We start from the raw sequence: 28,000 nt of genomic DNA on the forward strand, positions 1-28,000 counted from the left end.
TACTTGCAGTAATCAGATATATTATTGTTTTAATAGAGAATCAAATAAATAAGCACAACAAATATTTCTTCTGCATAGAGATTGTAAAAACGATCTAATGATTTTCATGTGTAATCTGCTGTGACTCTATTGTATTGTATTGTATTGTATTATGATTATTACATTTTTGGGGTGTAATAATCAGGGGCTGGAGTATAAGTGCCCGGTAAGGTTTTGATGACTTTTATTTTGATATTGCCTCTTTTGGTTTGTTACATCACTTGGTGTATCCACAGGTGCATATCATCTGTGTGTTTGCGTGTGGATTCATGGTGGAAGAGGGTGAGTAGCTGGGACGCTCACTTTCTGTTGACCGTTTCTTTTAGCTACGTTTCTTTTTATACATTTACTTTGATTTACAGTTCTTTTCATTTAGTTCATTTACTGGGAATGAACTTATCTCTTAGCGGCTACTGGTTGCTGCTATAACAAAGATATTTAATATCTCTTTAAAAAGGTTTATGTCTCTTAAAAGTAATGAAAATAAAACACTTCAGAGTCTTTACTGTATGAATTAAATATACACGCATTCGTATGAAGTACAACAGTGCTTCAGTCAAGATCAGAGAGTGATTTTATTGACAGATGAATTAGGTTACTGTAGCTTTAAGACGTGAGAGAGATTGCCCTGTACACGTGAACTGAGGACAGGCTGCTGTGTGTGGGCAGCGGCTGAACGCAGACAGGAGCAGCTGTGAGGAAAAAGAAAGTTTAAACGCTCAAAACATTAAAACGCATGCAAATAATAAACTTTCGGCATGAGGATGCAATCGTCCGCGATAGACATTGTGTTGTATACGCTGTTTAATAGGGGATGTGAAGACGTGTCGCGGTGTTGACGGGAGCGCGTCCTCATAGAAATACACATATCTCTGTAAAGGCAGAGAGAGAAATACAAATCTGCACGGCGCACATGAGCAACAGGTTATAAAAATGCTTGCACTATGTTAAAAATGGTCTCAAATTGCAGCAGCATTCAGGATTCCTATGATGACAAAAGTAAACCGAAAGATTGGTTCATGAGATTGGCAAATTTAGCGAGTACCGATCGAGTCATTTAATGTCGTTATCGGCCGATCATTTGGAGCATCCCTAATATTTGTAGTTGATGTTTGAAAGATAATTTGGAGCACTCTACCCAACCCTTGCCCTAAATCAGTGGTCTCCAACATGGTGGCCAGGTTGCCCGCATGGAGTCTGTGAGTTGCCCGCTAAAGCACATTCTATTATTAGCCTTGATTTTAATATTTATTTAGTACATATTTCTATATTAATTTGGCTTCTTTTATGTATTTTAAAATCTGTTCAAATGAAAGAATGTCTGTATTTTAATGCAGTTTGGATGTGCAATGTTTCATATTTTATGATGAAAAAGTAGATTTTTGTTTGTAGCCTATATGGTTTTTATAATAGTTCATAAAAAGAAAATTTGGCAAAATTCGTTATTGGCAGGTCACACCTACAAAATGTGCTTAAAATCTCACTGTCACAATGCTTGGGTGCTGAGGGAAATTACCAAAGTGTTACTGGGTGGCTGCTTTAAGTAAAAAAAAAACCCACTTCAAACTTCTATATACTGACTCCTAGATATGTCTCTGACCCTCCTTCAATCTATGGGATTTTCATAACCGTTTTAAAATGTAATATAAAAAATGATTTTCTGGCCGAAAGATTGTAATCCGCTTGTTAAGTCTGCTGTCACGCACTGCTTCCGAGTCCAACTAATCTTAAATGCCATAGAGGGGAAAAAAGGCAGCATTAATTTGTTACATGGTCCTTAAGAAAACTCTGTCACAATGAAGTACTGGAGAGAAAGAGAAATAAACTTCCCCAATATTAACAAACTCTCCTCACTAAGAGTGGTAGGTGTAAATATATATGCAAGGCTGTCACATATCATAATTCATGCAGTCTGACCCCAAAACTAAGTTATACAGTAGAGGACATTATGGGCCCCCACAGTGCCCAGAACAAAGATCCTTCAACAAAGACGTTACTTATGTATGTGTCTACAGTTTTTAAGCACCATTGACTTCCATTGTAGAAAGAAAATATAGCATTTAATGGTGTTCCAAAACATCCTTAACCAAAATGTGCAAACCACTCTAAAAATGCATATTATATAAACAAATAACTGGAAAGCTAAAGCTAACAGTAACACAACATTTGTGTGGACAGCACAAAGAGTTAGATGAGGTGCGAAAACAGAAGATGATTATGGGAAACACACAATAACATATTACTTAAAACTAGCACAGCAAAACATTACTACAGTGAAAGTGTAAGACAGTGAGAACGTGTACACGTGCACAAACTTAAAAATAGGTTTTACGACTATATGAATTTGCTCTATAAATAGTACCTGCAGTATAACAACACGGTTGTAATTCCTGAGGCTTGTTTTAACTTTTCTCAGACTATCAGATGGCTTGCAGTGTTCATGTAGCTTAAATAGTGGATCATAGCACTGCTAAAGTCATGGGTTCAGTACCCACAGATAAAAACACCCAGCTGCACTTTAAGTTTCATTTTAAATAAACTTGTCAAAAGTCTAAACTATACATAGTTACATAAATTGTGTACATAAATGGTAGGCAAGTATATTGAAGGCAAGCATACTCAAATCCAGAAGCTGCAGAGATAGTGTGACGGTTTAATAATGAGTCACAGAGGAAAGGGGAAATGCTGGGATGCAGTGTCCACACTGCAGGATACGTTGGACTGTATTATAATACTGCAGCTTTCTGAGAAATCTACACACCGATCCGCTTTACGCTATTAGAGATGAGTGCATCTGTCATGGGTGCATTGCATTCCCCAAAAACAAATAATTGCCAGTCACATTGAAAAGATGAATTATGAACTATGGTGCTAGTTTCAAATTTCAAAACAGGTATAATAAGATATCTCCATATTTTGCTGTAATATAAAAACTCTGTACAATATGTTTTTTTCTTATGTTAAATTGTTACTTTTTTAATACCAATGATCACATTGTTCACAAAGAGAGAGAATTATGACATCACTGATGAAATCATTACAATTTTTGGGTGCTATATCCCTTTAAGATCCGGGTCCCAGTTTTTTAAACCTTGGATTCGATATGACATGGTGATTTTAATATCTCTTACTGATTCCTGTGTTCGCATTTTAGATCTTTTTTAAGACCTAACATGTGATTTGTGAGGACCTTCCTGACTGTCAGGTCCAAATGTACCGCAAAAAGTGAGAAGTCAATGGTTTTACTACATATATAGTAATTTAGTTAAACTATGGTTACTGTAGTAACACCACAGCTGTTAACATCATTATGACAAAGTATGAGCATGCATTCACCATATAGATTCAAAAGAGTACACTGCGTTTGATGCCCAGCTCATGAACATTTTTGGATATCTTTATTTATCCCAAAATTACTGAGATGTGAATTTTGGTCGGCATCGCCCAGCCACATTACATAATTTTGGTAGCCCTGTATATAATAACCCATTCCCTGCCAGCCATTTTTTTTAAAAATTGCCGGCCAGCATTTTTTGTTATTTTCACAAAAGTTTCACAAAATGCTTTCCAGGAAAATTTTCTTCTAAAAATATGTAAACATAAAAATATAACAAATGAAAGATCAGACCCTCTGCTTTCAAACAAACAAACAAAACGGGAAAAAAAGTTTCATCCTATCTATATTTTTTCTCTGCTTATAAACTCTTAAAAATGGGTATATTTCTTTAGAGATTCAAATTTTTTTGTGAAGGAATTTTGTTAGAGATCAGATTCAGAATGATTATCAAAACATACATAGGGCTCTATCTTACACCTGGCGCAATGCAGCGCAATGCGCAACGCAAGTGTCTTTTGGTAGTTTCCACCCTGCGCAATTATCATTTTCATGTTTAGCGCCACGTTGCTTAAATAGCAAATGCATTTGCGCCCCCTTTTGCGCCAATGGGCGTTCTGGTCTAAAAACGAGGTGTGTTCAGGTGCATTGTAAAATAGTCTAACTAAAATAGACTACGCCATTGACCAACAAAAACCTGGTCTAAAGTCAATGGCGCAATATGTTTTTTGTTATTTAAAGAGCGCATTAGTAATATGCGCCTATAAACGGGACGACAACGCGGGTTTGCTTAACACATACATGAATGCGCAGCAGCACAAAAACGCTTTTAAATATGAAAGATTAAAGGATTGAATGTAAAAGATTATTATTCAGTCTCTTGGACATAAATGAGGACCAATTATGAGACGTTAGAAGACAAAAAGAGCTGCTTCACCTGAAGTAAATAAATGCTTTGCTTTAAACAAATGCATCTGTTTTTTAAATATTTTTTTTAAATGCTACCTCACGGATTTATTGTATATGATGACTCTGTACCTGTGGATATGACCGGTGGGATGAGAAATATTTTTAAGTAATGCTTAAAAAACTGACGCTGTCAGAGTGCTGAAATGTGCGGAGAGCCGTTTGTAAATTCTTTATCTCCTGTTTGTTACAAATAAAGTATTTTTAGAGTACAAACCTTTTCTTATATACTTGTAAATTATTTTTTGATGATATTGGATAGCCATACATTTAAAGCAATTAATAGCCTGCTTTTTTACTTCCATGACTAAAAGAAAACGGGTTTTAAAGATTTTAATAAAAAAAAAAAAAATTTCAATACAAGTGAAAAACAACACAATTATTTAACATTAATCTTAAACTGGGGATCTTCTTCCTCCGCTTAGTTTTTCAGTTTACAAAGTCCATCATCTAAATTGGGATTAGACATAGCGCCAGCGCAACTGGCTTTTAAAGAGGATGAGAGCTGAGACTCTCATTGGTTTATTACACGTTACGCCCAAAATACTCCCATTACTCAACAAAAAAAAGGATCAACCCTTTTTGACCATGCGCTCGGCGAACAAACAATTTTTCCCGTCGTTAAACTAGCAAAAGTGGATTCGGACACGCCCATTTAGACGTTGCGCTGTGCGCTTAGATCGTTAAAATAGGGCCCATAGAGTTATAATGAGTAAATAACGTTTTGGTTTCAGTTTTTTCATAAATTAGGTAAGTATATCTAGTGACAAGATAGGGTTAGAGAAATGGTACTCAATTCCTGAAAGAAAAACATGGTTAATACTCTTTTACTATAATAAAAGGCAAATCATAAATAATTTTCATATGGGATTATATAAAACTTATTTAACTTCTTTATACATTTTAAAGAGGGTCGCACACCAGGCGATTAGCGTAGTGTCGTGCCTGTAGCTATAATCAAACATATTATTTTGTATGAATGTACAAACACCGGCTGCGCCTGACAGTGGGTTTCCGCTGTGAAAACTCTGTATTGCTTGAAAATGTCACAAATGGACTGCGAATCCATGTTTTATGTTAACTTTAAAGTCCCTGCTAAAGTCAATCTTGAAAATAGTTTGTAAACACATTATAAATGTTAGAAATGTATTTCTGAAACAAAAGTTTTTCACCATTTCTGAGTTCAGGATTTTTAAGAGAGCCTAAAACAGTGGCTCGATGATGCACTTGAGCCACCGTTAATGGCCCCGCCCCTAACACAATCGTGAGCATCCATTCAGTTCGTAGCAGTATTCGAAAGTTTAGAAGGACAGCAGCTTTCCTGCGAGTGGGCGTGGTTTCAGTGCCGACATCGGACATTTCCCCATCACAAGAGCATGCTGCCCATTTTTTCAATATTTTGATAACTTATTTGATTTACTTGTCATTTTTTCCATCATTCAAACTTGTTTGGGTGGTTAATAACACATTTTTCTGTGCTGACACAAATTCAAAACACATTTAATATCAGACTTTGCAGGGACTTTAATCATTTTGGTGCAAAGGTCTCTTTAATATCACATCCGAAGGACAACTTGTGCAGATATTCACAGTTTATCTCTGTGAGAATGGAAATGTCATTTTAACTTGTGTTCACTGGCTACTTCTGTCTTAGCTTGTGATAAACATCAGATATGTACTGCAAACATTGAGGAATAATGCAAATAAACCAGCTAGATGTTCCACTTTAAATACCCCGGCATAGCTTATACACAAAGCCTATAAACTAAATGCTGTTGATTACTTAACTAAAAGATGAAAACGTCCCCTATGGAAGTCTTCCTTCCTGTTTCAAACATTAACATGGCCAAACGTTCCTCTTTGTCCTTCTTATTGTTCGCCTCTCTCACTGCCTTGTACATTGGAAATAAATGCACTATGGTCATACATTGACCCGAGGGGTCAATACACCATACACACAGACCGCCCCCTGCCCCATAAACTCCTCCCACCTTCACACACCCTGCCGAAAAGTACAAAGCGTTCCTTGTGTAGGAGCACAGAGGACTGGGTGAAAGCACTTAACATTATGTTGATATTTTCATGGGAGGAGCGCGAGGAGAGAAAAGGATCGCCTCTGTCAGGGTGGTTCATTCAACCGACGCCGTGTGACCTTCATCCTACCCCCGAGGTCCTTGGCTTGACTCACAACAACACACTGTGGCCACAGATAGCTCAGCCAATGCCTGGCACAGCAGATTCTGAACATGCAACCAGAGTTCAGATGCAAGACGTATGCTAATATTAGCATTTAGCATGCTACTAACTTGCTAAAATTCAATAAATTGTGTCATCTCCAAAATGCGTAATATACAAGCTTAATCAATACAATGAACGCAGAATCATTTACTTGGCCACTTTATGCTACCAAACCAACAGATTACCAATAAACAAACAAAACATAAAATCAATGACATAAAATCATTCTAGATTGACATAAATAAAAGCGTATTCGAGATCGTAGTCCAATGTATGTATGAACGAACCAAATCCCTGATATTGGGATAACAGATACAATGCTTGCTAACTCCAACGAAGGAAAAACATTCATGTAAGCAGTTCCTTCAACTCGGCTAAAGTAACAATGATCCTACAGGTAATCCAATGCAACACAGAGAACAAACTCACGGATGTGAGCTCAACGCCGTGGGTGGAAGTGTACATACGATCAGGTGACTGATTACTACGGTGGAATTTGATTCGGAGTGTTTGCATAATTGACGTTGTCTTCATAAATAAACACTTCAATGATAAGAGCAGTAAATACAGATATAAGAACAGCAGTATAATTATATATACAGGTGGAATCACTGTGATTACATTTAGTCTCTACATTACAAAAACAAACATTCATTAAAATGATGCAATTACTTGCAATAACCTTCTGATCATTATGCAATTATAAACCAGTTAAACCAAGTCAACCATTATAATAAGGGATATCACACATTGGCTGTTTAAAAGTGTGGTGAATTAAGGAATCAATTTTGACTTTTGTTATATAAGAGGTCATCGTACTTAAACAAACATCCTGTAAGTTTTAGAACTAAAATGTTACTGAAATATCAACTGTTTTTGACAGCGAGCCTAGCAAAGCCATGTTCTGGAATGTACCCATTTATGAAGTTGTCGCTATTTTAAAGAGCACCTATTTTCGTTGCTAAAAACAACGTTATTTTGTGTATTTGGTGTAATACAATGAATTTCCGTGGTTTATGGACATTCACTTTTGTTGCTCCAGATATCCCTGCCTTCCGCAAACGCTCTAATTTGTTACAAAGCTCAATGATCTGAAAAGCTCTGTGTCCGTGATTGGCCAGCTAATCTGTACGTTGTGATTGGCCTGAATGCCTCTGGCGTCAGCCGGAAATGGGACGCTCCTTACAATGTTAAAAGATTAGTTCACAATGAAATTCTGACATATTGTCTTTACTATCTTATCAAAAGGAGCCGAATCTGATCCAGAAAATGCAGATGACAGGGTTCCCACACCTTAGTTAACTTCAAATTCAAGGACCTTTCAAGGACTTTCCAGGTCCAATATCCTCAAATTCAAGGACTAAATGTGGGGAGACATTTCAAGTGAGAGCAAGGTTACATTGTGTTACCTTTGAAGACACATTGTTACAGTTCCGTTTCAAGGGAACTTACGCTGCGTCACTGCGGTGACACTTTGGGGACGCCTTCAGGGGTAAGTGTGTCTGAATGTGTATATCAAATTCAACCAATGTGGGGCTTAACGACAAAGACAGGGTGATGCGGGAGCCAGGAAGTATTTCGCTATCTAAAATATTGCCAAAGACGGCGTAACAGGGACGCAGGAAGTATAGCAATGGAGACGCAGCACCTCATTCCCTTCTCAGAGAACAACAGTTACATACGTAACCCGAGACGTTTTCATGTGTCAAAAATAACTATGCAAAAAAGCATTTTGGTATGAATCAACATTCACGAGAAGATATAAGCATTTAGAGCGAACAGTTTGGCACGTGTGCTTAAAAAGTCTAGAATTTTTATGATATTATCATACACTACACAGGCAATAATATGGATTTTTTTCAAGAAAACTTGCATAAAATAAATTCAAGCACTTTCACTGACCTGTATCTATGTATGTATATTTTCCAAAACTTCCGAGGGCCTTGAATTTTTTTCCCCAGATTCACAAACTTTCAAGAATTTCAAGGACCCGTGGGAACCCTGAGATGACCGATTGATTGATCGATCAACTTTGCCAGCGCGGCTTGAACAAAACGTAACAGATTAGTAAGTTAAGGATACTAAAACATTAAAACCATGTCTGCATTTGTGATCATAGAAACAACAAACAACAAGCGCATTCAGTACTGCTCAAAACTCGTGTTTGAATCATGGTCTAGTCAGTAGTAAATACTTTAAATATGAAAACATAGACTACTTACAGACTGTGAGTTGAAAGCGGGCGGAATTATTATGGCTGTTGTGTCTACGTCAACAAGGAAGTAAACTGTTGCCTACAATCCGTGTGTTTGTTGTAGTCCAAGAAAAGAGATTTACATTGAAGATTATAACTCGCGTCATCTTTACTTTGGGATTTGTACCTTTGCATATCGCTAACGTACTAATACACACTTACACACCAAAGGAAATGCTGTTTAAACCCCGCCTCCAAAGAAGAAATGGACCGACTACTTTTGTAATCCTGCCCACAGGTTTACGAGTGAAATAGTAGGGAAGTAACACAAGTGACGTGAGGAAAATCAGATAGAGCAACCAAGTTAGAGATCGCTTGATATGTCCTGATTGTGTGTAACGTCTAGGGGTGCAACGGATCACAAAACTCACGGTTCGGATCACATTACGGATTTTGAGGCACGGATCGGATCATTTTTCGGATCAGCAAAAAAAAAGTATGGGAAAATTCTAATAACAAATCAAGAAATTACAAACATTTATAAAAATAACAAGGTTGCACATTAAGTAAGGTCTAAAATCATTAGTTACAGAAATCAAATGAATAATAACACTGCATTTATTGTATTAATTAAATGTAATTATTATTTTTTTAAAGCTTCAGCAGTGATTTTCTCTTTGTCTTGGGTTCTTTGATTAACATTAATGACACAGACTTAAGTAGGTCAATTGAGCTTACTGTCTCTTTAAGACCAAATATGCACAGACTGCATCTCTCCGTTTGTGCACTACCGAGTCCCCTTAAACGAGCGCACAGACACAGACAGAGGGCGAATTACAGACGGCGCAGCATTACAGTCGTCCCACATAAAAACGTTACGTTGTTTTTCATTGCTCTATTAGCCAAATGTATTTTAATACACTACAGTATGAGAGAGAGTAGCGCAACTCTCTGAAATTTAAACATCAAGAGTTCTGATCTTTGAAGGATGATGTCTGACTCGAGCTGGACCGGACGCATTCAACCGCACGCGTGCGTTTGTGCGTAAAGTAAACTGATCACTTTAGCGCCGTTTTGCAGTTAAACTGTTTAAAATCACTTGAATGTTAACATTTGCAAACCTTTATAATACTTACAAATGATAAACTTTCCCTATTTAAATTTGCGTATTAATCCGCGAATCACATGCGAGCCGAACCGTGGGTCGTGATCCGTACGGATCACGGATCAACTGCGATCCGTTGCACCACTAGTAACGTCAGCGTCTAAGTGTTCAATTGACTAAAAACATTGAACGAATAATAAAGGTCATAAGAGCAACCTCACAAGTACATTAGAAAGTACAAAGTTAGTGATAAGGACTTACCACACTTTCACGCTGAAAGCATCCTTGGTACTACTGTGGTCAAGCCAGTCGTGATTTGAAAACATGGTCAAGCCAGACGGGATTTAGATTCTGATGCACGCATACGGTGTTGTTAATGGTAATTTCTAGGCCCGTCGCATTTGAAGATTTGTTGTTTGCTACTTTACCCATACGCATTGTCATTTATGTGTATGGAGAGCAGGGGCAAAAGTCAAATTTTTCAGAAAAACATAATTTTAAAAGATAATGTTTTAGACTAGAGATATATTTTTGCTGTGGTCAATAACTCACAAGTGTGGTCTATCAATACCAGGTGGAATTTTGAACAAATGTCAAAAGACTTCTGTATAATTTCACTTTAAACATGAGTAGTGAATTGTTACTTTTGACCCTGACAGCAGGGAGAAAAGTAACACACAGGTGGATCAAAAGTAACACAACAAAACAAGATAGATTTTTGTGCTACACTTGTTTTTAGTAAATATACATGACTATGACCTTGTTAATGTGTAACTGCAAACCTATTTTTTTCCTTTATCTTTGTAAAAAATAATGAAATGACATTTTCATTTTAAATTTTAGTTTCATCAAATGTTTCAAAAGCAACCCGACAGTACAGTTTTTTTTTCAACAGTATGAACACAAATTAAAATTAAATGAAATTAGAATAACAAGTGTTACTTTCTGCCCGACAGGAACTCCTGACATTTCTTTTATCTTGAACAACTGAGAAGTCAAACTTTAGGCACTAAATAACCTGTAGATTGATCAGTACTGTAACACATAAAACAAGAAACACAACGCGTTATAAGAAAGGGTTGCGTGCTAAAGATGCTTTCATATTTTGGAATGCAAATGTAATCGGGGCTCTGAGAAAATCACATTGTTACTTTCATTCCACATAACTTGCGCCTTGGTTCTCCCCTATCATCTCTTGCACATAGAACCCCTTGTACCTTAAACATATGGGTTAATCCCCCCGGCTGCCATTTTTGCACATTAGAAGTTTTCAAACAATTCATATTTTACTACGAAAAACTGTTATCCAATCATAGCAGTGGGCGTTTACTTCCAGGTCTTCAGTGCAGCCCGCCAATCAATACAGACCTTTTCTCAAGCCAGCCTCAAAACCATGGTACAAAATATCCTATTACTTCTTGCTTTTGATGTTTTTAAATGTTTAAACCACGCGAACATTTAAGTAGCCCTCAGACAACAGTATAAAACAACAAAAACGGCCAATTCACAGCACCTTTAAAACAGACGATGATCAGGGCAAATTATATCCTGTCAATCAAAACGCATCAGAACTACTGTGTGATTATTTTGAATTGGGTGACAATTAGAGATGCACTTATATGACATTTTTTTCACCAATACATATAGCCGATTATTCAGACTGATATCTGCAGATACCGATTGTTTGGTGGTTAACTAAATTCTAAAGATTAAATTTTCTGAATGTTATCAATTCATATAATGACTATTAATATTGAACATTAAAATAGTTATGTTTCTTTACATTTTCTATACACAGAACTCAAATTAATTGCATTTTCCTGTTCTCTACTGTTTGACAGGATATATCGGCCATGACTATGTTTTTAAAGTATTGGTCGATGGTCGATGGCCGATAGCGTGAAAAATAGCTTTTAGTCCGATACCGATTATTGGCCAATATATAGGTGCATCTCTAGTGACAATGACAACAAAGTTGTCAAAATTATTCATGACATAATAATTTGTAACACGCAGTAAAAAGCAAAACTATCGTTATCCGTAGTGGTCATTCTAAGTAATCAAACATTGGTAATGGCACAGAAATCTGATATCGGTGCATCCCTGATTATAATTATATGGATCTCATTTTACCGGTATATAATAAAGAAATACAAAAAAAATAATGCATATGTTCGCTAAAGCTTATGAAACTACTCTTTCAGAAAGTTGTCATTTGGATTTATGAAATACAGTTTGCCCAAAATGAAAATGTGGTCGTCTTATGGAAAAAACTGTGTTAAGATTCTTCAAAAATGTTCCTTTTGTTTACAACAGGATAAGCAACATACTGGTTTGTAATTAAATAAATAGTATTTTTTTTGGTGAACTGTTCCCTTATAATGGTGACAATAGCAATGGGATTTACCTGTTTCCAGAGGAACTCATCATCCTGGTTGATCCTCCACGTGGTGAGAAGGTGTATGGAGGACAACGTTCCTCCACTGAGCACTGCCGCCCTCATCCGCACAGGCAGCAACGTATAGATGATGTATATGAAGAAGACGGACCACCAGATCCCTTCCGAGGCGCTGCGGGGGGCCACCATCAACACCCCGAATACCTGCACCACAATTAGCACTCCAATCACAAGATAGCTGACCATCCACATGTAGTCCTGGTGGAACCCGTTTCGGTTGCACACCACCATTAATGCCATGAACAGGGCCATCGCCACAGACAGCACAGAGGCGTAGACCACATCGGGCGGTCCGTGGATGCAATGAAAGGTAAGCATGACCCCGCAGACGATCACCAATACGCCCATCAGCATGGTGAGGGAACTCTGGTTCAGCCTAAAGAAGTATCGCTGGTAGAGACGCTCCAGCTTGCGAGACTGGAACTTCTTGGACTGGAACACGCGTACCACCCTGTCCCAGCAGTCCGCCGCCGTCACCGACCCCGCTCCGCTGGCCGTGTCGTCGCTCGAGCCGTCGCAACCCGAACGGACCCCTTTCCGCCCCTTGACGTCGCCATCCTCAAAGCCTAGGTCGACAGATTTAAGCCCCACCCCTTCCCCCCCTCCCCCTGCTTTCCCGTAGTGGTCTTCCTGCCATCCGCAGCGTATACCAAAGTTGCCCCCGCCCGTACCTCCCATGCCCCCTCCTCCGGACCGGGTGGCCTGGGAGTGTGCTGGCTGGGGAGGAGGCTCCATGGCTTCCACGTCCCGCAGGCAGCTCATGTAGCGTGGATTGCAGAGAGAGGAGCCAACCTTGCGCTTGGACTTCTTGCCATTGCGCTCTCCCCAAGCGGTCTTACGATCGTCCACTCTGGCCACTAGGAAGCCGTTGATCCAGGACATTCTGTAGGGAGAGAATAAATTAAATTAAGGATATACATTTTATCCGAGTCATTTAAAGGAGCAAGTTTCCCAAAAATGCAATTCATTATTTTTAAGAATATTTATGCAGCTTTTGTCCATACAACAATAGTTTATATAGTGACCATATGTCTTAACAGACAAAAGCATAATTTTGGTCTATTCCAGACACAATGCTCATGTGGCTTAAAATATATAATACATAAATCAAAAGGATTATTTTAATTGTGTTTTTTTTTTCAGCTTGAGGCTGTGATCTTTATGAGCTTTGGTTATATTAAAAAGTGTGTAAAAATCCTACAAAAATAAATCCTCCCTTTGTTATAAGCATACGGGTTCGGCAAACATAAAGTTAAGTAAATGATGACATAATTGTCTTGGGTGTGTTTTGACTGAACCATTCCTTTAATTTTTTTTTGTTATTAAGTGCTAAGGTTCTCACTGAGCAATAATGTCATAATCTGTCATTATGTACAGTATGATGCCTGACCTGTACAAAGACATCATACACTTAGGGTTAGGTAGGTATTTGTAAAGTTTATGTAGCCGCACGACAGAACTGTGTTGATCTCTTTACCTGTATGGGTTCTGGTGTGCACCCCAGCCCTGATCTTTCTTTCTAAAACACTCATTTATAGCAGTGGATAAGTGAAAGCAAAACTTCAGAGTTCGGACCACTCAGTATGGAGTATTGGGGGTCCAGTTTGGTCTGGTTACTGTAGACTGCCCGGATAACCCTGAAGATCTTTTACTGAGACTTCAACTGTGCCTCGGTGTCATTTGGACCTGTCGACAAAAAAATGTAAAAACACTGTAAGATCAAATCGATCACCAGGATATAAACAACAACATAACTGTTTTTCTGCCAATACCAATATTGGATTACTTCGAATGACACCTACACTGTACCGATACCTATAAATATCGATTTTCTGTTGTGATTACATGCAAATTTTGTCAATCCGACTGAATTTAATCCGATTGAAGGTTACAACAATACAGTTAACATGCACCCTAAACATTGCAATCTGATAATAATGTTTGTTTACATGTGCACAGCCAGGGTTGCCAGATTCATGTATCAAAACCATCCCAATGGATTTGGAATGAACGAAATCCTTTCATCTTTAACATGCAGAAAAAAAACAGCTGGTGGAAACAGTTTAAACAGTAGCCCAAATCTGAACTCAAAAAAAAAATTAAGACTTAACAACGCCACGCTACGGACAGCATCTCTTGTCGAGTTCACGCTTTACCTCTGGATAAATGTACAAAGTCAAAGTTAAGTTGGAGAAAGTTGTTTTTAAGAAGTTTTCAGATAAAGGCAATGAAAACTCAATTTTTGTAAGGCACAACACTATTTTACTGCTTTATGTGGCCTAATGTTATGAAAGTACACATGAACTCTGCAGAATACAGCGCGTGACCCCATTACCTTATTGACTTGCTTTTGCTTGTTTCTGTGACGAGAATTATGTGAGATGTAAATATGAGGTATATATAAGACGTGAACTTTGCACATGTGCACAATGTATTTTTGCATCAGATTGAGAAAATACTACGATTCATGCGGTCACATGCATACTTTTCTCCTGATAATCGGATCACAGATCGGAGTACACCTTCTTCTTTAAATACAATTGAAATTTGCATCCAATCGACCTCAATCATATTGGTTAAGGTGTTTCCATCAAGGCTTTTAAACTGATTGAGACATCAATCTGATTACAAACGGATTATTCGATTGTATGTAAACGTAGTTATTGTCAACCAAATCAAAATAATCACACTGCAGGAATTGTGATAGCTATGATAAGATCTGCCCTGAACATAGGCTGTTTTTAAAGAATCAGCCGATGTCTGATTGGGAAAAATGCTTTTAACTGCCAAAACTGATCGTAGGCTGATATATCTGCGCATACTTAATACAATCTACAAAAAAATCCTTTAAATACATTATTTAACAGGCTAAAATTACAACATATGCACAGTAACCAAAAACAGCAGGACTAACATAAAAACTGATATGGATGATCACAAGGTTAATTTTCTTAAACTGACTATATTTCTTTTCAATCGCTCTGCAGATCTTGAATCAATATACAGTACATTTGACTTCCTTAACAGTAATACGAATTTTCCTAAGCAAACATGTTAAAAAGATTCAGAAACAGATTAGATCAAATGTCTGAAACTTTTTCAGGCCAAGAACCCTTAAATGGGGATTATGCTTTTTCAACATGCACATACAGTAATACAATATAAATGGGATTACATACCTGTACTTTGTTATGATGCTTAAATTAGAAAAATATTAAAATAATAATTTAATTATTATTAACCTATAATTGCACTTTTTTTTTTTTCAAAAAGATTATTTGGATGTTAAACAATAATAGGAGAATCCTATGGGGTCACATACCCCTATTGAAGACCTTTGGATAAAATGCATTTTTCATTTCTAGTCCCTCTTGCCATTTATGAGGACTCTGATCTCTAAATGTTATTTTAGCATGACGACAGGTCGCAAGGTTAAAAAGATGGACACGTTCCTAAAGGTTTGATACAAGCACAGTTGCTACTGTACATGATGAGAAAACAAGAGAAGATTATGAATAATGACTAAAACACTGTATGAAGTTAGTTAAGGTCTGCAAAATACAGTAAAAAAGTGATTGATCTATTTAAATAATAAACTGTAATTCAACATACTATTATTATTAAGATAATAAAATCAGCATAATGCAGCTCTGTGCAATTTCACAACACATTGTTTATTTTTTAAATTGTCTACTTTCTTTAATAATAAAGTGGCGGCCAGTGACTTCTTTTTTTGAGGGCGCACGATGCGAAGCTCGTCAAAACATGTATTTGTCAAAATTTGTGTTTGGCGCGTCATGTGCACCTACATGCCTGCTGCAGACGCTTCGACGGGGTTTAGTGTTAAGTGAGGGTCTTGCAAGTATTTTGTAAATGTAAGCGTCTCTTTTACCATAAACCCTTTCGACATGTGTGCAGCAGGGACGTATTTTGACATGATGCACATTCACATAACATGACGAGCCACACATGACACTCTGAACTTATAAAAGGTTATGGATTACTATGTACTTGTTTGGTGCTTCAAGAAGTTGGAGACCATTCAATAGCAATACAAGAGCTGGGATATTATTTAAAAAACTGGTATGGCATGAGGGTAAGTAAATTATACAATAATTTTTATTTTGGGTGAACTATTCCTTAAACTTATAATGCCAATGGAATATTTCTTCATTGCGTTAGTAATTAATACAAACATTAATAATGACTGCCTTTCAGTCATTGCAAAGCAATTCACCCCACCTCCTAATTGCTAAAACAATTTTCTCATTAATGTAAGGATTGGATATCATAAGTTAAAGAACTCAAAGTCTTACGGATATCGTCGTCACAACAATCATCAATATCAGTTTAATTCAGCAAACTTTAGGAAAAAGTGAAGTGACCATGTTAAACGTTCCCACCAGGCCTCCAGAAAACCCGCGAAAGCAAATTTCGTATAATATTCGAATATTCGTATAAAAATAATTAATGGCGCATGATATACGACCTAGTTTCATATATTTAAACATGAATCAGCCTCTGATCTCAAAAGGGTTTTTGGTCTCTAAAAACACTGGATACATTACACAGGCACGTATCTCCTCGTGCATTTTGACGGACAGACAATGACGACAACACACTGATGTCAGAGTTCAGCACATTTAACCTGCCATACATTTCCATTCTAAATCATTATTTCATGACAGCACGTACAGCATGATAGAAGACAGCACGAACATCTACATGCCGTATTTGTAAGGCGCATAGAAGTATCGTCCTCGTATTCCTTCGGGACCTTTGCACGACAGCGGCTCGTTGATGTTACGTAATACACATAAAGATCGCAGCGTCGCATCAATGGCCACACGATAATTATTATCAATCATATACCCCTTTGCATTTTCGGAAAATGTCTCAGTCTTCATTCAAACGTGCTGTCATGTCTTTTAACCAACAAGAAGAAACGCCTATTTGCGCTATAAACCTACGGGCGTCGACGTGCGTACACATACAAATGTCAACGAATATCACCAAAGACACAACACGCGCGCGCTGCATCATTTCAGCGCTTCGTCGATGGCAGCAGAACTATGCAGCATTTCTCCCATAGGCCGTTTGGAGATGTTTCGTTACATAACACTGTGTGTGTGCGTGTGTGTGCCATATTCGCAGCAGTGACCGTGTCGAGGCTCTTACAGTAACAGTGTGCGGGTACTTGTGCAGCACAGCATGTCACACCCGACCGTCAAGTGTGGGCTATACAGCCTCGGCGCCCTCTCCTTCACCCAAAGAGCCGATATTATAGCGCACTACAGGCCCTAAGCACTCGGTCCATATGCATTAGACGCGTATAATGTGCGAAGCATTCCAGTGCATCACTCATCGTCGGATTTAATATGTGCAGCAGCCCTTGACTAACACTCGCACAACTCCTCAGATGGGCATCAAGCCTTATGCCTCAGTCATTCTGCATTTACACCCGGCTGATTCACATTTTATTTCACCGGCATCCGCAGAGCCAACGAAAGACATGGCATCTTATTTAAGCTATGGTAAATGTCAAAACAAGCTGATCGACAGGATTTCGCGTATCGCTAGTATTAATGAGGGTGTTGCGTTTGGCCACTGGTTATTCGCCATGTCAGAACTCGGGGGCTAAAATGCTGCATTAAAGCCAAGATGAGGTTCGCACGCGTAACTTACATACTTCTGACATCCGACTTGGACAATGTCATTCATAATAACAAGGCGACGCGGCAACGCGAGGCCAAACGGTGATAATCAAATAACGTTTGTCCATCAGAAACCGTGTTAGTAAGCAGCCCTGCATAAAACATGAGTGATCACCCTAGAAAAAGATCTGACTCACCGTGGACCATCTCTCCATTTCCGAAGCGAAAGCGCACGAGATCTTCCGATCATACCGTGTCCTTGTTCTCGGTTAGGGCAATGTGTTGTTTGCGGGCATCGAGTGGGGACAGGGCCACGGTCTGCGAAGCTCTCTCGCGCTTGTGCTCCCGTCGCTTTCCAGCCTCTCCCCCTTCATACAGACGCGGTGCCAGTCTCCACGCGCCTCAACACTCCCCCTAAAGGCCTGCGAACAAGCAGCGCTCCTCCTCGCTGCCGAGCCCAAGACTGATTCACCTGTCTCTATCTATCTATCTATCTATCTATCTATCTATCTATCTATCTATCTATCTATCTATCTATCTATCTATCTATCTATCTATCTATCTATCTATCTATCTATCTATCTATCTATCTATCTATCTATCTATCGTTGGGGGCACCCAACCTCCAGTTTTAAATTCTGTATGCAATAAACCGAATTCCAAGGAAAAGTGATTTATCTAAACCAAGTGAGCCCCACACAATTACTTTGTTTCTGGTGTCATAACATTATGCATAATCCTCAACATCTATTGCGCGTCATTTTGTAAACAGTACAGAAAAAAATAAAACAACAAACACACCTAATGATCACAAACACATTGCTGAAATCATATTGCTAAACCAGTGCACAGATAGACATTCAACAGGTGCACTGCTACAGTAGCTTTCCAAATGAAAGAATTTTATGATCGACAACAAAAATATGTTGTACAATAAATTATTATCCTTATTCATCTTTTACAGTTTTTCTCAGTCACTTTGGTGCATTTCTCACATCACTATTTACATTTGCACAACAGTAAGTTCAACCTCCACAACATTTAGTCATTTGTGCACATCATAGTAGCAGTTTCTCATTCCTTCGAACAAATTGCAAATGCTTTTGGACATGCATCAATTGCTTTCATACAATTCTCTGAGGTTTTATGACATTATCATTTGCTTATGTCATGTCAGTCAAAATTAACTATACTTGTGAATGCTGAATTAGTGTCAGCTAATCAAGGTTGGATTTAACGTTAACAGTCTGTTTAGTATTGAAGTTATTTTCTCCAACGGTAGTATCTTTGTTCCATATAACACTAATAGTCCTCATTTCATTGCTTGAGTCATTACATACAAAAATGTTGAACTAGTTGTCAAAATAATTTTTTTAAACCTTTTTTCCCCTGAAAATGTCTCCTAAATTGAACAATTTCTGAATTTATGTGGCCGGACAGAGAGGAAAGTCTGGATGTGCACGAATGATTACAGTACTATGTGTGTTGTATGTTCAGTTCCAATATGTACTGCAATATTGTTTACAGTTGTGCACAGCTCTACCCAAAGGGAGTTTATGTTTGTTGTAAATAAGGGTGTATTTTTTCTTTTGCACAATGCTGTGAACAAATTAGAGCAAACAGCATATGCAGTAAAAATGTGAAACATACATATTCAGTGTCTTGTACTCAGTTACCTCACTAAATACAGTAATGTGTGCAAATAGTATATAGTGCTGTCTTCTTGAGCATTTGCAGGTAGTGTCACCAAGATCTGACTTTTTTGCATTGAAAAACATTTATAACGTAAACTGTCATAATGAAAACATGACTAAGCCATTTGACTATCTTGTTGATAAACAATGGTGTCAGGACTTTTCATTTTGATGACACTGACACATTCATTGACATGAATACTTGCTTTTGAGGAATGACCTATCTATTTTGAGCAAGTGACATGCTTTTGCAGTTTATCAACTAGTTTTGGAGTTTGAACTAATTAGTTTTGAGAACTGCATTAACTGTTGTGCAAATTTAAATAGTGATGTGAGAAATGCACCAAAGTGACTGAGAAAAACTGTCAGTGCATCCCAAACTGCCTACTTCCATACTATATAGTATGCAAAGAGTACAAGAAGTAGTGCTTTTCGCCTACTATATAGTATGGAAGTATGCGTTTTGGGACGCAGGGCGTAAATTTCTACAGAAATACCTGTACAGACCAATAGGTGGCCCGGCATCTGGAAATAAGCTGAAATAGACAGATAAACTGCACTTCAGTTATAGACGTTGTGATATAAAAAAGCAATTTTCTCATAATTTACAAATAGTTGAAAACATTATAGATATTGTTAGTAATCAGCTGGACAAAATATATAACACCACACTAGTGTTTTTTGGATATTTTACTGCAAATATCTTACAAATTGTATCTTTAAGTAGGATTTTAAGTGTTTTATTAATCAAAATCAATGTCTTTATTCAGATGACCTCTGCCAGTAATCTGACTTTTCTTTGTAAGCTTAGAATTTCTTCTCTTTACTTACATTAAATGGGTAAGAGGAGGCTTCCATGTCATTCTGCCGTATTGATAAACTATAATAGCAGAGAGGGACAAAAAGCACTAGCCTACCGACGCATTTCCACAACGCGTTTTCATTCAGAACATGTGAACTAGCTGAAACGGACAAGGAGATCAGTGAGTACATAACAGCTACCATAGTTGCAACACGCATTTGGAAAGGCGAGGCGTGAGAGAGCACTGTTCGTTTGAATGCAAAATACAATTTCACCACTAGATGAGGGTAAATCCTACTTGAATATGCGTTAATATGCGTGTGCAATCTTTCACGGGTCAGGTACCATGGCTCACATGTGAGGTAGGGGGCCCCTTATCAGAATTTTGCTTAGGGCCCCAGGGAGGTCAGGATTGACTCTGGCACGAGCTTACCAAAATTGGACAGTTGAAGACTGGAAAAATGTTGCCTGGTCTGATGAGTCTCGATTTCTGTTGAGACATTCAGATGGTAGAGTCAGAATTTGGCGTAAACAGAATGAGAACATGGATCCATCATGCCTTGTTACCACTGTGGTGGTGTAATGGTGTGGGGGATGTTTTCTGGGCACACTTTAGGCCCCTTTAGGCCCCTTGTTTTCTGGGCACACTTTAGGCCCCTTAGGGGCTGTTACACTTAACTTAAGGGGAGATCCGCTTCAAGCAAACTTGCTGCATCCTCAAATTGCTGGATCGTTCTGTCACATCCCCGGAACAGGTAGGAGGATGTAAGTGCAAAGTTTGAAATAAATAACATTTATTAACTGAAATAACAAAACAAGGCATGATAAATAAGTAAACAGGCAGGAACAGGGACCAAGACATACACTGTGGTAAGGACACACACCGAGACAACGATCCAGCAACTGAACATACAGGTGACCGGGATATATATACACAAGGACTAAATGGTAACAGGTGTGATGAATAAAGAGGGAAATGTCCAGGTGACAACAATCAGTAGCAGACACAAAACAGAACACGGATTAACCGTGACAAAACATGCTGCACAGTGTTTTGTAAATGCAGGGGTGCCGCTAGCAATTTTGGGCCCTATGAAAAAATAGGGGGTCAGGCCCCCCGTACCCATTTCGTACCAAACATACAATCCAACCTACTGTAGCTATTCAAAATCTTTGTCTGTAATTTAATAATACAGAACTATTTATTTTGCTATTGTTTTGACCACAGTTATCAGTATTTATAGATACCTAAAATGTCTGCAGCTAAGATAATTTATTGTGCAATGCAAATTTAATTGAAAAATACCGTACATTAAATCAAATATTCAGAGAAAATGCAACATTCTTAAAGATTAAAGATAAATGTGACCATGCCTGTGAAAACCCAGCTGAAGTATTTCTTTGTGATTTACTGTTTTCCACATAAAATCATCCTATATAATGTAAAGAACATTTTGTGAAAATATAAACTTGATATCTTTAATGTTGACTGAGTAATGTCATGTCAGCGATTGAAATCATAGTGAAATTAATGCTTGAAATTAAACTGTGAAGCTTTTTATCTCACAATAAGATTTGAGGCTTTAGTCTGATTTTCAGAGACAGTCTCAGTGACATACTGTATACTTGAGCTGTTACACACGAGACATTGTAACATTTAAAAATGGCGAACAACAACAATGCATCTTTTCTATGTACATTCTGCCTGAAATAAGACTGGGTCAACAATGCTTGACCAAAGCGGCGTGGTGAGCTTGAACCTGCTTACATCACGAGGCATTTTTTGGACCCAACATTCAATAGGAAAATTCAACTGCAGTAGCCACCGTTCAACCTGAAGAGGGCAGCACTCAGACGTTTTTACACCATATATTGTAGTATTGAAACACTTAATATCCAAATGTCAAAAAACTTACTAAAATCAACGAACAGCACTAATAAAGCCCCATTCTTACAGATCATTAACTAAAAAATGTTGGTTTAGGGTTGAGAAGCTTTAATATGCATAATTTGACTAGTTTAGCCTTAGTTGCATTTCAGTTTTATCACAACCAACTCGATTTACGACTGCATAAAAATCCTTCCTTGGCATATTGCGTTACAATACAAAACAGTGTGTAACCGATCGCATTTCTAGTTTATGTTAATTAGCTTATACGAGCTACGTTAATTTAAACAGCTTATAAGGGCTGACTTCGCGTTAGAATCATAACATAAAACAGGGAACGTAAATCACCTTGTGTTTTTTTAAACTGGGGTGAACAGAGCGAAGACTTATTACAGTGGAAAGAAAACTGCATTGTATTGATCCAGCGTCACATTGTGTAAACTGCATTTATAGTAAGGAAGTGCACATATGCAGGTATCATAGGAAATAGCAGTAAATACACACACCTTGTTCTCTTCTGAAGTTCACGCGCACTGTGAGACCGTGGATTGAAGACGGGGCTAAAACGCAGAGTAAAGACGGGCGGAGCTAAGAGGGCTCAGCTAAGGGGGTTGTGTGTGCGGCACAGTCCTTGGCTGGGGCCCTCAAAAGTTCATGGGCCCTTAGAATCCTCCTAACTTTTCCCCCCTTACGGCGCCCCTGTGTACATGTATATGTAGAGCTTTCTCTGAATTTTCAGCGCAATTGATGAAATAGTATCGCGCAACTTTCACACGCTTGCAAAATGAAACTGCGGAGATCAGCCGCTTTAGTTTATCAATAAAATGCTAAAAATAACGATGTACACTGTGTGTTCGCGCCAGAAGTCAGAAAAGATGTAAAACTTGTGTTTAGTACCTCAGATTAAAGAAATGGGCGGAGAGAAGGCAGTCGCATGTGGCTTGTCGAACACATTCAACCACATGTGCGTTTACACTACAAAAGCAATCTGATCGAAAGGGGTTTCGAATACCTCTGAATGTGGTTGAAAGTGGTCGAAAGTGGACAAGCTCAAAACGTTTTGAACACCGTTTACACTTGGCATTAACGTCATCCACTTGTGATCCGATCTACGAAAATGCATGTTAATGCCAAGTGTAAGCCTCTTAGTTACTGAGCATTGTTTCTGACCCTTAATGACCACCATGTATACCCATCATCTGATGGCTATTTCCAGCAGGATAATGCACCATGTCACAAAGATTGAATCATTTCAAATTGGTTTCTTGAACATGACAATGAGTTCACTGTACTAAAATGGCCCTCACAGTCACCAGATCTCAACCCAATAGATCATCTTTGGGATGTGGTGGAATGGGAGCTTCGTGTCCTGAATGTGCATCCCACAAATCTCCATCAACTGCAAGATGCTATCCTATCAATATGGGCCAACATTTCTAAAGAATGCTTTCAGTACCACAGTATTAGTATGGTGTTCCTAATAATCCTTTAGGTGAGTGTATAAACTAATGTCAGCTAATCAAGGTTGGATTTAACGTTAACAGTCTGTTTAGGATTGAAGTTATTTTCTCCAACGGTAGTATCTTCTTTTGGGTGCAATTTCCAAGGGTTCTTCCTTCCTGTTTATGCTGAAGCAATCGGGTTGTAAAATTCTCTGGAAGCCACTAATCATCAGATAGTAAAATCACGCGGCCAATGTTGGGAGTAGATGTGATGCAGCACCCTGTGACGTTGGGTTAAGGGGTCGGTCTCATTATTGTTTTTTGATAATAATCATTCGTTTTTGTACAATTCACTTGGTATGAATTTCTACAAATTAGCCAACTTAAATCATATCTGTTTCTGAAAGTATACTTTAACTACAAACATGAAATAATGCTGATTAGAACATATAAACCCACATTAGGACACAAACGTAAGCTTTGTGGTCTGGTTTTCATTTACACAAAAGCAGGGAATGTTTTCTGCATGCTGTGTTTACACAATTGTAGTTCAGTTACACTCATGCCGCTGTGTGCCATGTTTTTACTTTGCTGTTCTGTATAGGGAAGGGACACATAAAAATAGTAAAGTAAATATAGGTCTATTTGTCTAATGCTCAGCTGACAAATGGGACTGGATGGATTGCCAGATCTTTGGCTTCATAGGTTCCTCATTGTAATAAGGTAGGGCCGTGTTATGCAGTTTGAACAACAGAGCAGGCGTTTGTTTCAAAATAGGGTGGTTATTATTGTGTATGGTAAAAATTGTTTGATTGGTCTTGGACGGTATAAAAAAATCAAAATTATGTTAGAAAAATGTGTATCCTTTTGCTAAGACACAAAGGTAAAAATCTTTTGATCTAATGGCTTGTTAAATACTTTCATTTGTCATATTGTTATTCTAATGCTGACAACAGAAACGTGCAAAAATTTTCAGCTGTCAAACTTTAAATCAGTTGTCACATCTACTCCCAACATTGGCCGCATGATTTTACTCTCTGATGATTAGTGGCTGCCAGAGGATTTTACATTAATATGATAGACAACCTGACTGCTTCAGCATGACAGCATAAACAGTAAGGAAGAGCCCTTGGAAATTGCACCCAACAGAAGATACATTCCTTGGATGGGTGATTTCTTCTGTTAATCCATTGTCTTGCAGAAAATAACTCAAACCTAAACAGATAAACCCAACTTTGATTAGCTGACATTAGTTTATAGGTTCATTACGTTATAGCTTTCTTTATAACAGAATGGAAAAAACGACAGTAGACTATATTGCCAGTTGTTATCTTATCTATATCTACCGCATCAGTGTTGCACGGTTTTGGGAGGTGCTCTTATTGTGATAGCTATCCATTAATTTACTCACTTATTCATTCTGAAAGCAAGGAAACTAGAAACAAGTTTATCATCATATCAGTCAGATGGGCCTGTGGCATCAGACTAGAGGTCTTCACGGGTCCACTTAGATCCGAAAACCCGAGGTCCGACCCGAGACCCGATCGGGTTCGGGTCTAAAAGTTTCACATGTGCCTCGGACACGGGTCGGGTACAATAATAGCGGCATCGGGTCTCGGGTAATTTAAAAATGAATGTGTTTTTTCTGAACGGACCCGAGAAGACCCGAACTCTCTCGCCTGTGTGCGCCAATGTCCTTTTCAAACCTCTCATCTGTTTGCCAAGAGCGCTTGCGAAATTGTGTGGTTGTCGGAAGGTTCATTTTCGTTGAGACAAACATGTCAGTCAATTATAAATGTACATTTTAGCGGTTACGTTGGTGTCGTCGTCAGATAACAAAGTAAAACGAATGGAGCAGCTCGCCAAATTGGTTGCAAGGCCACCGGAGTTTCTTTCTGTCTGACTGCTGCGCGTGGGTCTGCAGAATGCACACACGTCAGTGCCGTTTACATTCGGTTCCAGTCGGGTTAAAAAAAAATTTTCACTAGTTCGGGTCGGACTCGGGTCTAATTTTCTCGGGTTTGTCTCGGGTCGGGTCTTTCTTTAAATTTTTTTTATTTATGCACGTCGGGTTCGGGTATGAAGTGATTCGGGTCATTTCGGGTCGGGTACATTTCTTTGGACCCGAGAAGACCTCTACATCAGACCCAGCAAGAACAGCATTAAAAGATTTTGAAAGGTGCTAATTTACCTTTAAACTTTTGTGTGCTTGAATAATGGAAGGTCTACTCATTTACAGTTTAGGTGTCATTAAAGGTCCATTGTGTAACTTTTAAAAGGATCTTTTGACATAAATGCAATATAATCTACATTAACTATATTATCAGTAGTGTATAAAGACCTTACATAATGAATGTTGTACGCGGACTGTACACGCACTGTTCGCGCGGCCTCAAATTTTGGGCTGCACACGGACGGTCCGCATACTTTCGGCTTTACATGGAAGTCGTCGTTCATGTTTCAACAGTAGCACTAAACGGACAAACTGCTCTATAGAGCATGTTTTGTCCCTACATTGTTTTAGATGATGACATGTTTGAATTGTGGCGGATATTGTAGCTTCATTATGTGTTTCAAAAGAGAGGGGTGAGCTGTGGCTGACCCATTGGTTGCAATTCACAATTTGACCCTAGATGCAGCTGAAAATCTACACACTGGACCTTTAAAGCCACACTATGTAAGACTGGCTCATGGCTCCACCGTGTGGTTGAAAAGTGCAATTGTTTAGCTTTTGTTTGGCATATAAGTAGGCTACCATGTATTAAAAAAATGAATAGCCTATATTATATACAAAATTACAAACCATTTCAACAGAAATTGGCACTCTGTGCTTGCACTTCTACAGCAAGTTATAACAAGTGATTTTATTGTTTATCATATTAAAGAGCATCTATTTTGTTGCTAAAAACAACGTTATTTTTTGTATTTGGTTTAATACAATGTGTTAGCGTGGTTTATGGTTAAAAAACACATTAATTTCCACATACTGTACATTTTTGTACCTCCAGATTTCACTCTCTTCCTGAAACACATGGATTTGAAAAGCTCTGTGTCACTGATTGGCCAGCTAATCTGTATGTTGTGCTAATCTGATTGGTCTGAATACCTCTGATGTCAGCCGGAAATGTGACGCTCCTCACCATGTTTGAAAGATTCGGTTGCTAACAGGAGTTAAATTACAGACTGAGTCCGAAGCGAGAGGAATTACGATTATGTCGGTCTTGTCTACATCACCAATCCCAGGAAGTAATCTGTTGCCTACAATCTGTGTGTTTGTTGTAGTCCAAGAAAAGAGATTTATGTTGGAAATGATAACTCGCGTCATCGTTTACTTTGGGGTTTGTACCTTATGCATATCTTTAACATGTAATACTGTACACACTTACACACCAAAGGAAATTTAAAATCGTGAATCGGACAAAAGGTGCTCTTTAATATCATTGTGTACAAATATAACTTTTAATACAGAAAACATGTCTGGTATTTATCCATTTAATTTCTATGGGGCCATGCAGGATACTTAAAGGGAAGATAGACAATGGTCAAAGACATCTGTGTTATTACTTTCTATTCATCTTATCGAAGTGGTGGCCAAACTTTTAATTTTGCTACCCACTCAAATAGGTATAATCCATCACAGGACCTACCAATATATTTATAAATGGAAAAATGAGAAAAATATCTATTTAAACACTTTTATAATTCAGTAGTTTTTATTTTCCTTGTCATTTTAATAATGGCATGTATGTTTATTTTAAATATCAAAATAATTTGGTTATCACATCAAAAATCACAAAATGACAATGCTACCCTCTACTGGTCCATATGGCTCACATCATGCAGTCACACAGGCCCATGCTATCATCCTTTCCTCACAAGATAAAACTGGATATGACCAAACTTAAAGTCCTTATTGTCTGAATATCTCTATAACACACTACTGTCTCATTTACATTGCATTCAAACATGCACATACAAGCCAATGCATTTTGGTTACAATTACTGAAAAAATGCACTTAACAGCTATTTTATCCAATGCAATTTAAGGTATATGACCTTGGGTTTACCGTGCACCACACAGCAAAGGTGATGGGTAAAACCCATCCACCATGCATATACCTGACCTATATGTATTTTTGCATTCTACAAAATGACAAAACGTTTCCTCTCATTAAAATCGACTAAT

General features: G+C 38.1%; 1 protein-coding gene across 2 annotated transcripts in view; it reads right to left on the reverse strand.

The window, feature by feature from the left end:
- adcy6a (adenylate cyclase 6a) overlaps nucleotides 1-18,425 on the reverse strand; it is a 64,981-nt gene extending 46,556 nt beyond the window's left edge. The window contains exons 1-3 of one of the 2 annotated variants that reach the window (XM_065286350.2): nucleotides 18,186-18,425; nucleotides 13,812-14,020; nucleotides 12,284-13,217 (exon numbers count right to left, since the gene is read on the reverse strand). In XM_065286350.2, coding sequence (XP_065142422.1) covers nucleotides 12,284-13,216 — 933 coding nt within the window. In that variant the 5' untranslated portion in view covers nucleotide 13,217; nucleotides 13,812-14,020; nucleotides 18,186-18,425. Of the gene's footprint in view, nucleotides 1-12,283; nucleotides 13,218-13,811; nucleotides 14,021-14,283; nucleotides 14,514-18,185 lie in introns of those variants that run through there. The other variant, XM_065286351.2, reaches the window with a different exon arrangement.
- Nucleotides 18,426-28,000: the final 9,575 nt, after the last annotated feature.

This window comes from Paramisgurnus dabryanus, chromosome 21, assembly GCF_030506205.2.
Source record: "Paramisgurnus dabryanus chromosome 21, PD_genome_1.1, whole genome shotgun sequence".
NCBI classification, from domain to species: domain Eukaryota; kingdom Metazoa; phylum Chordata; class Actinopteri; order Cypriniformes; family Cobitidae; genus Paramisgurnus; species Paramisgurnus dabryanus.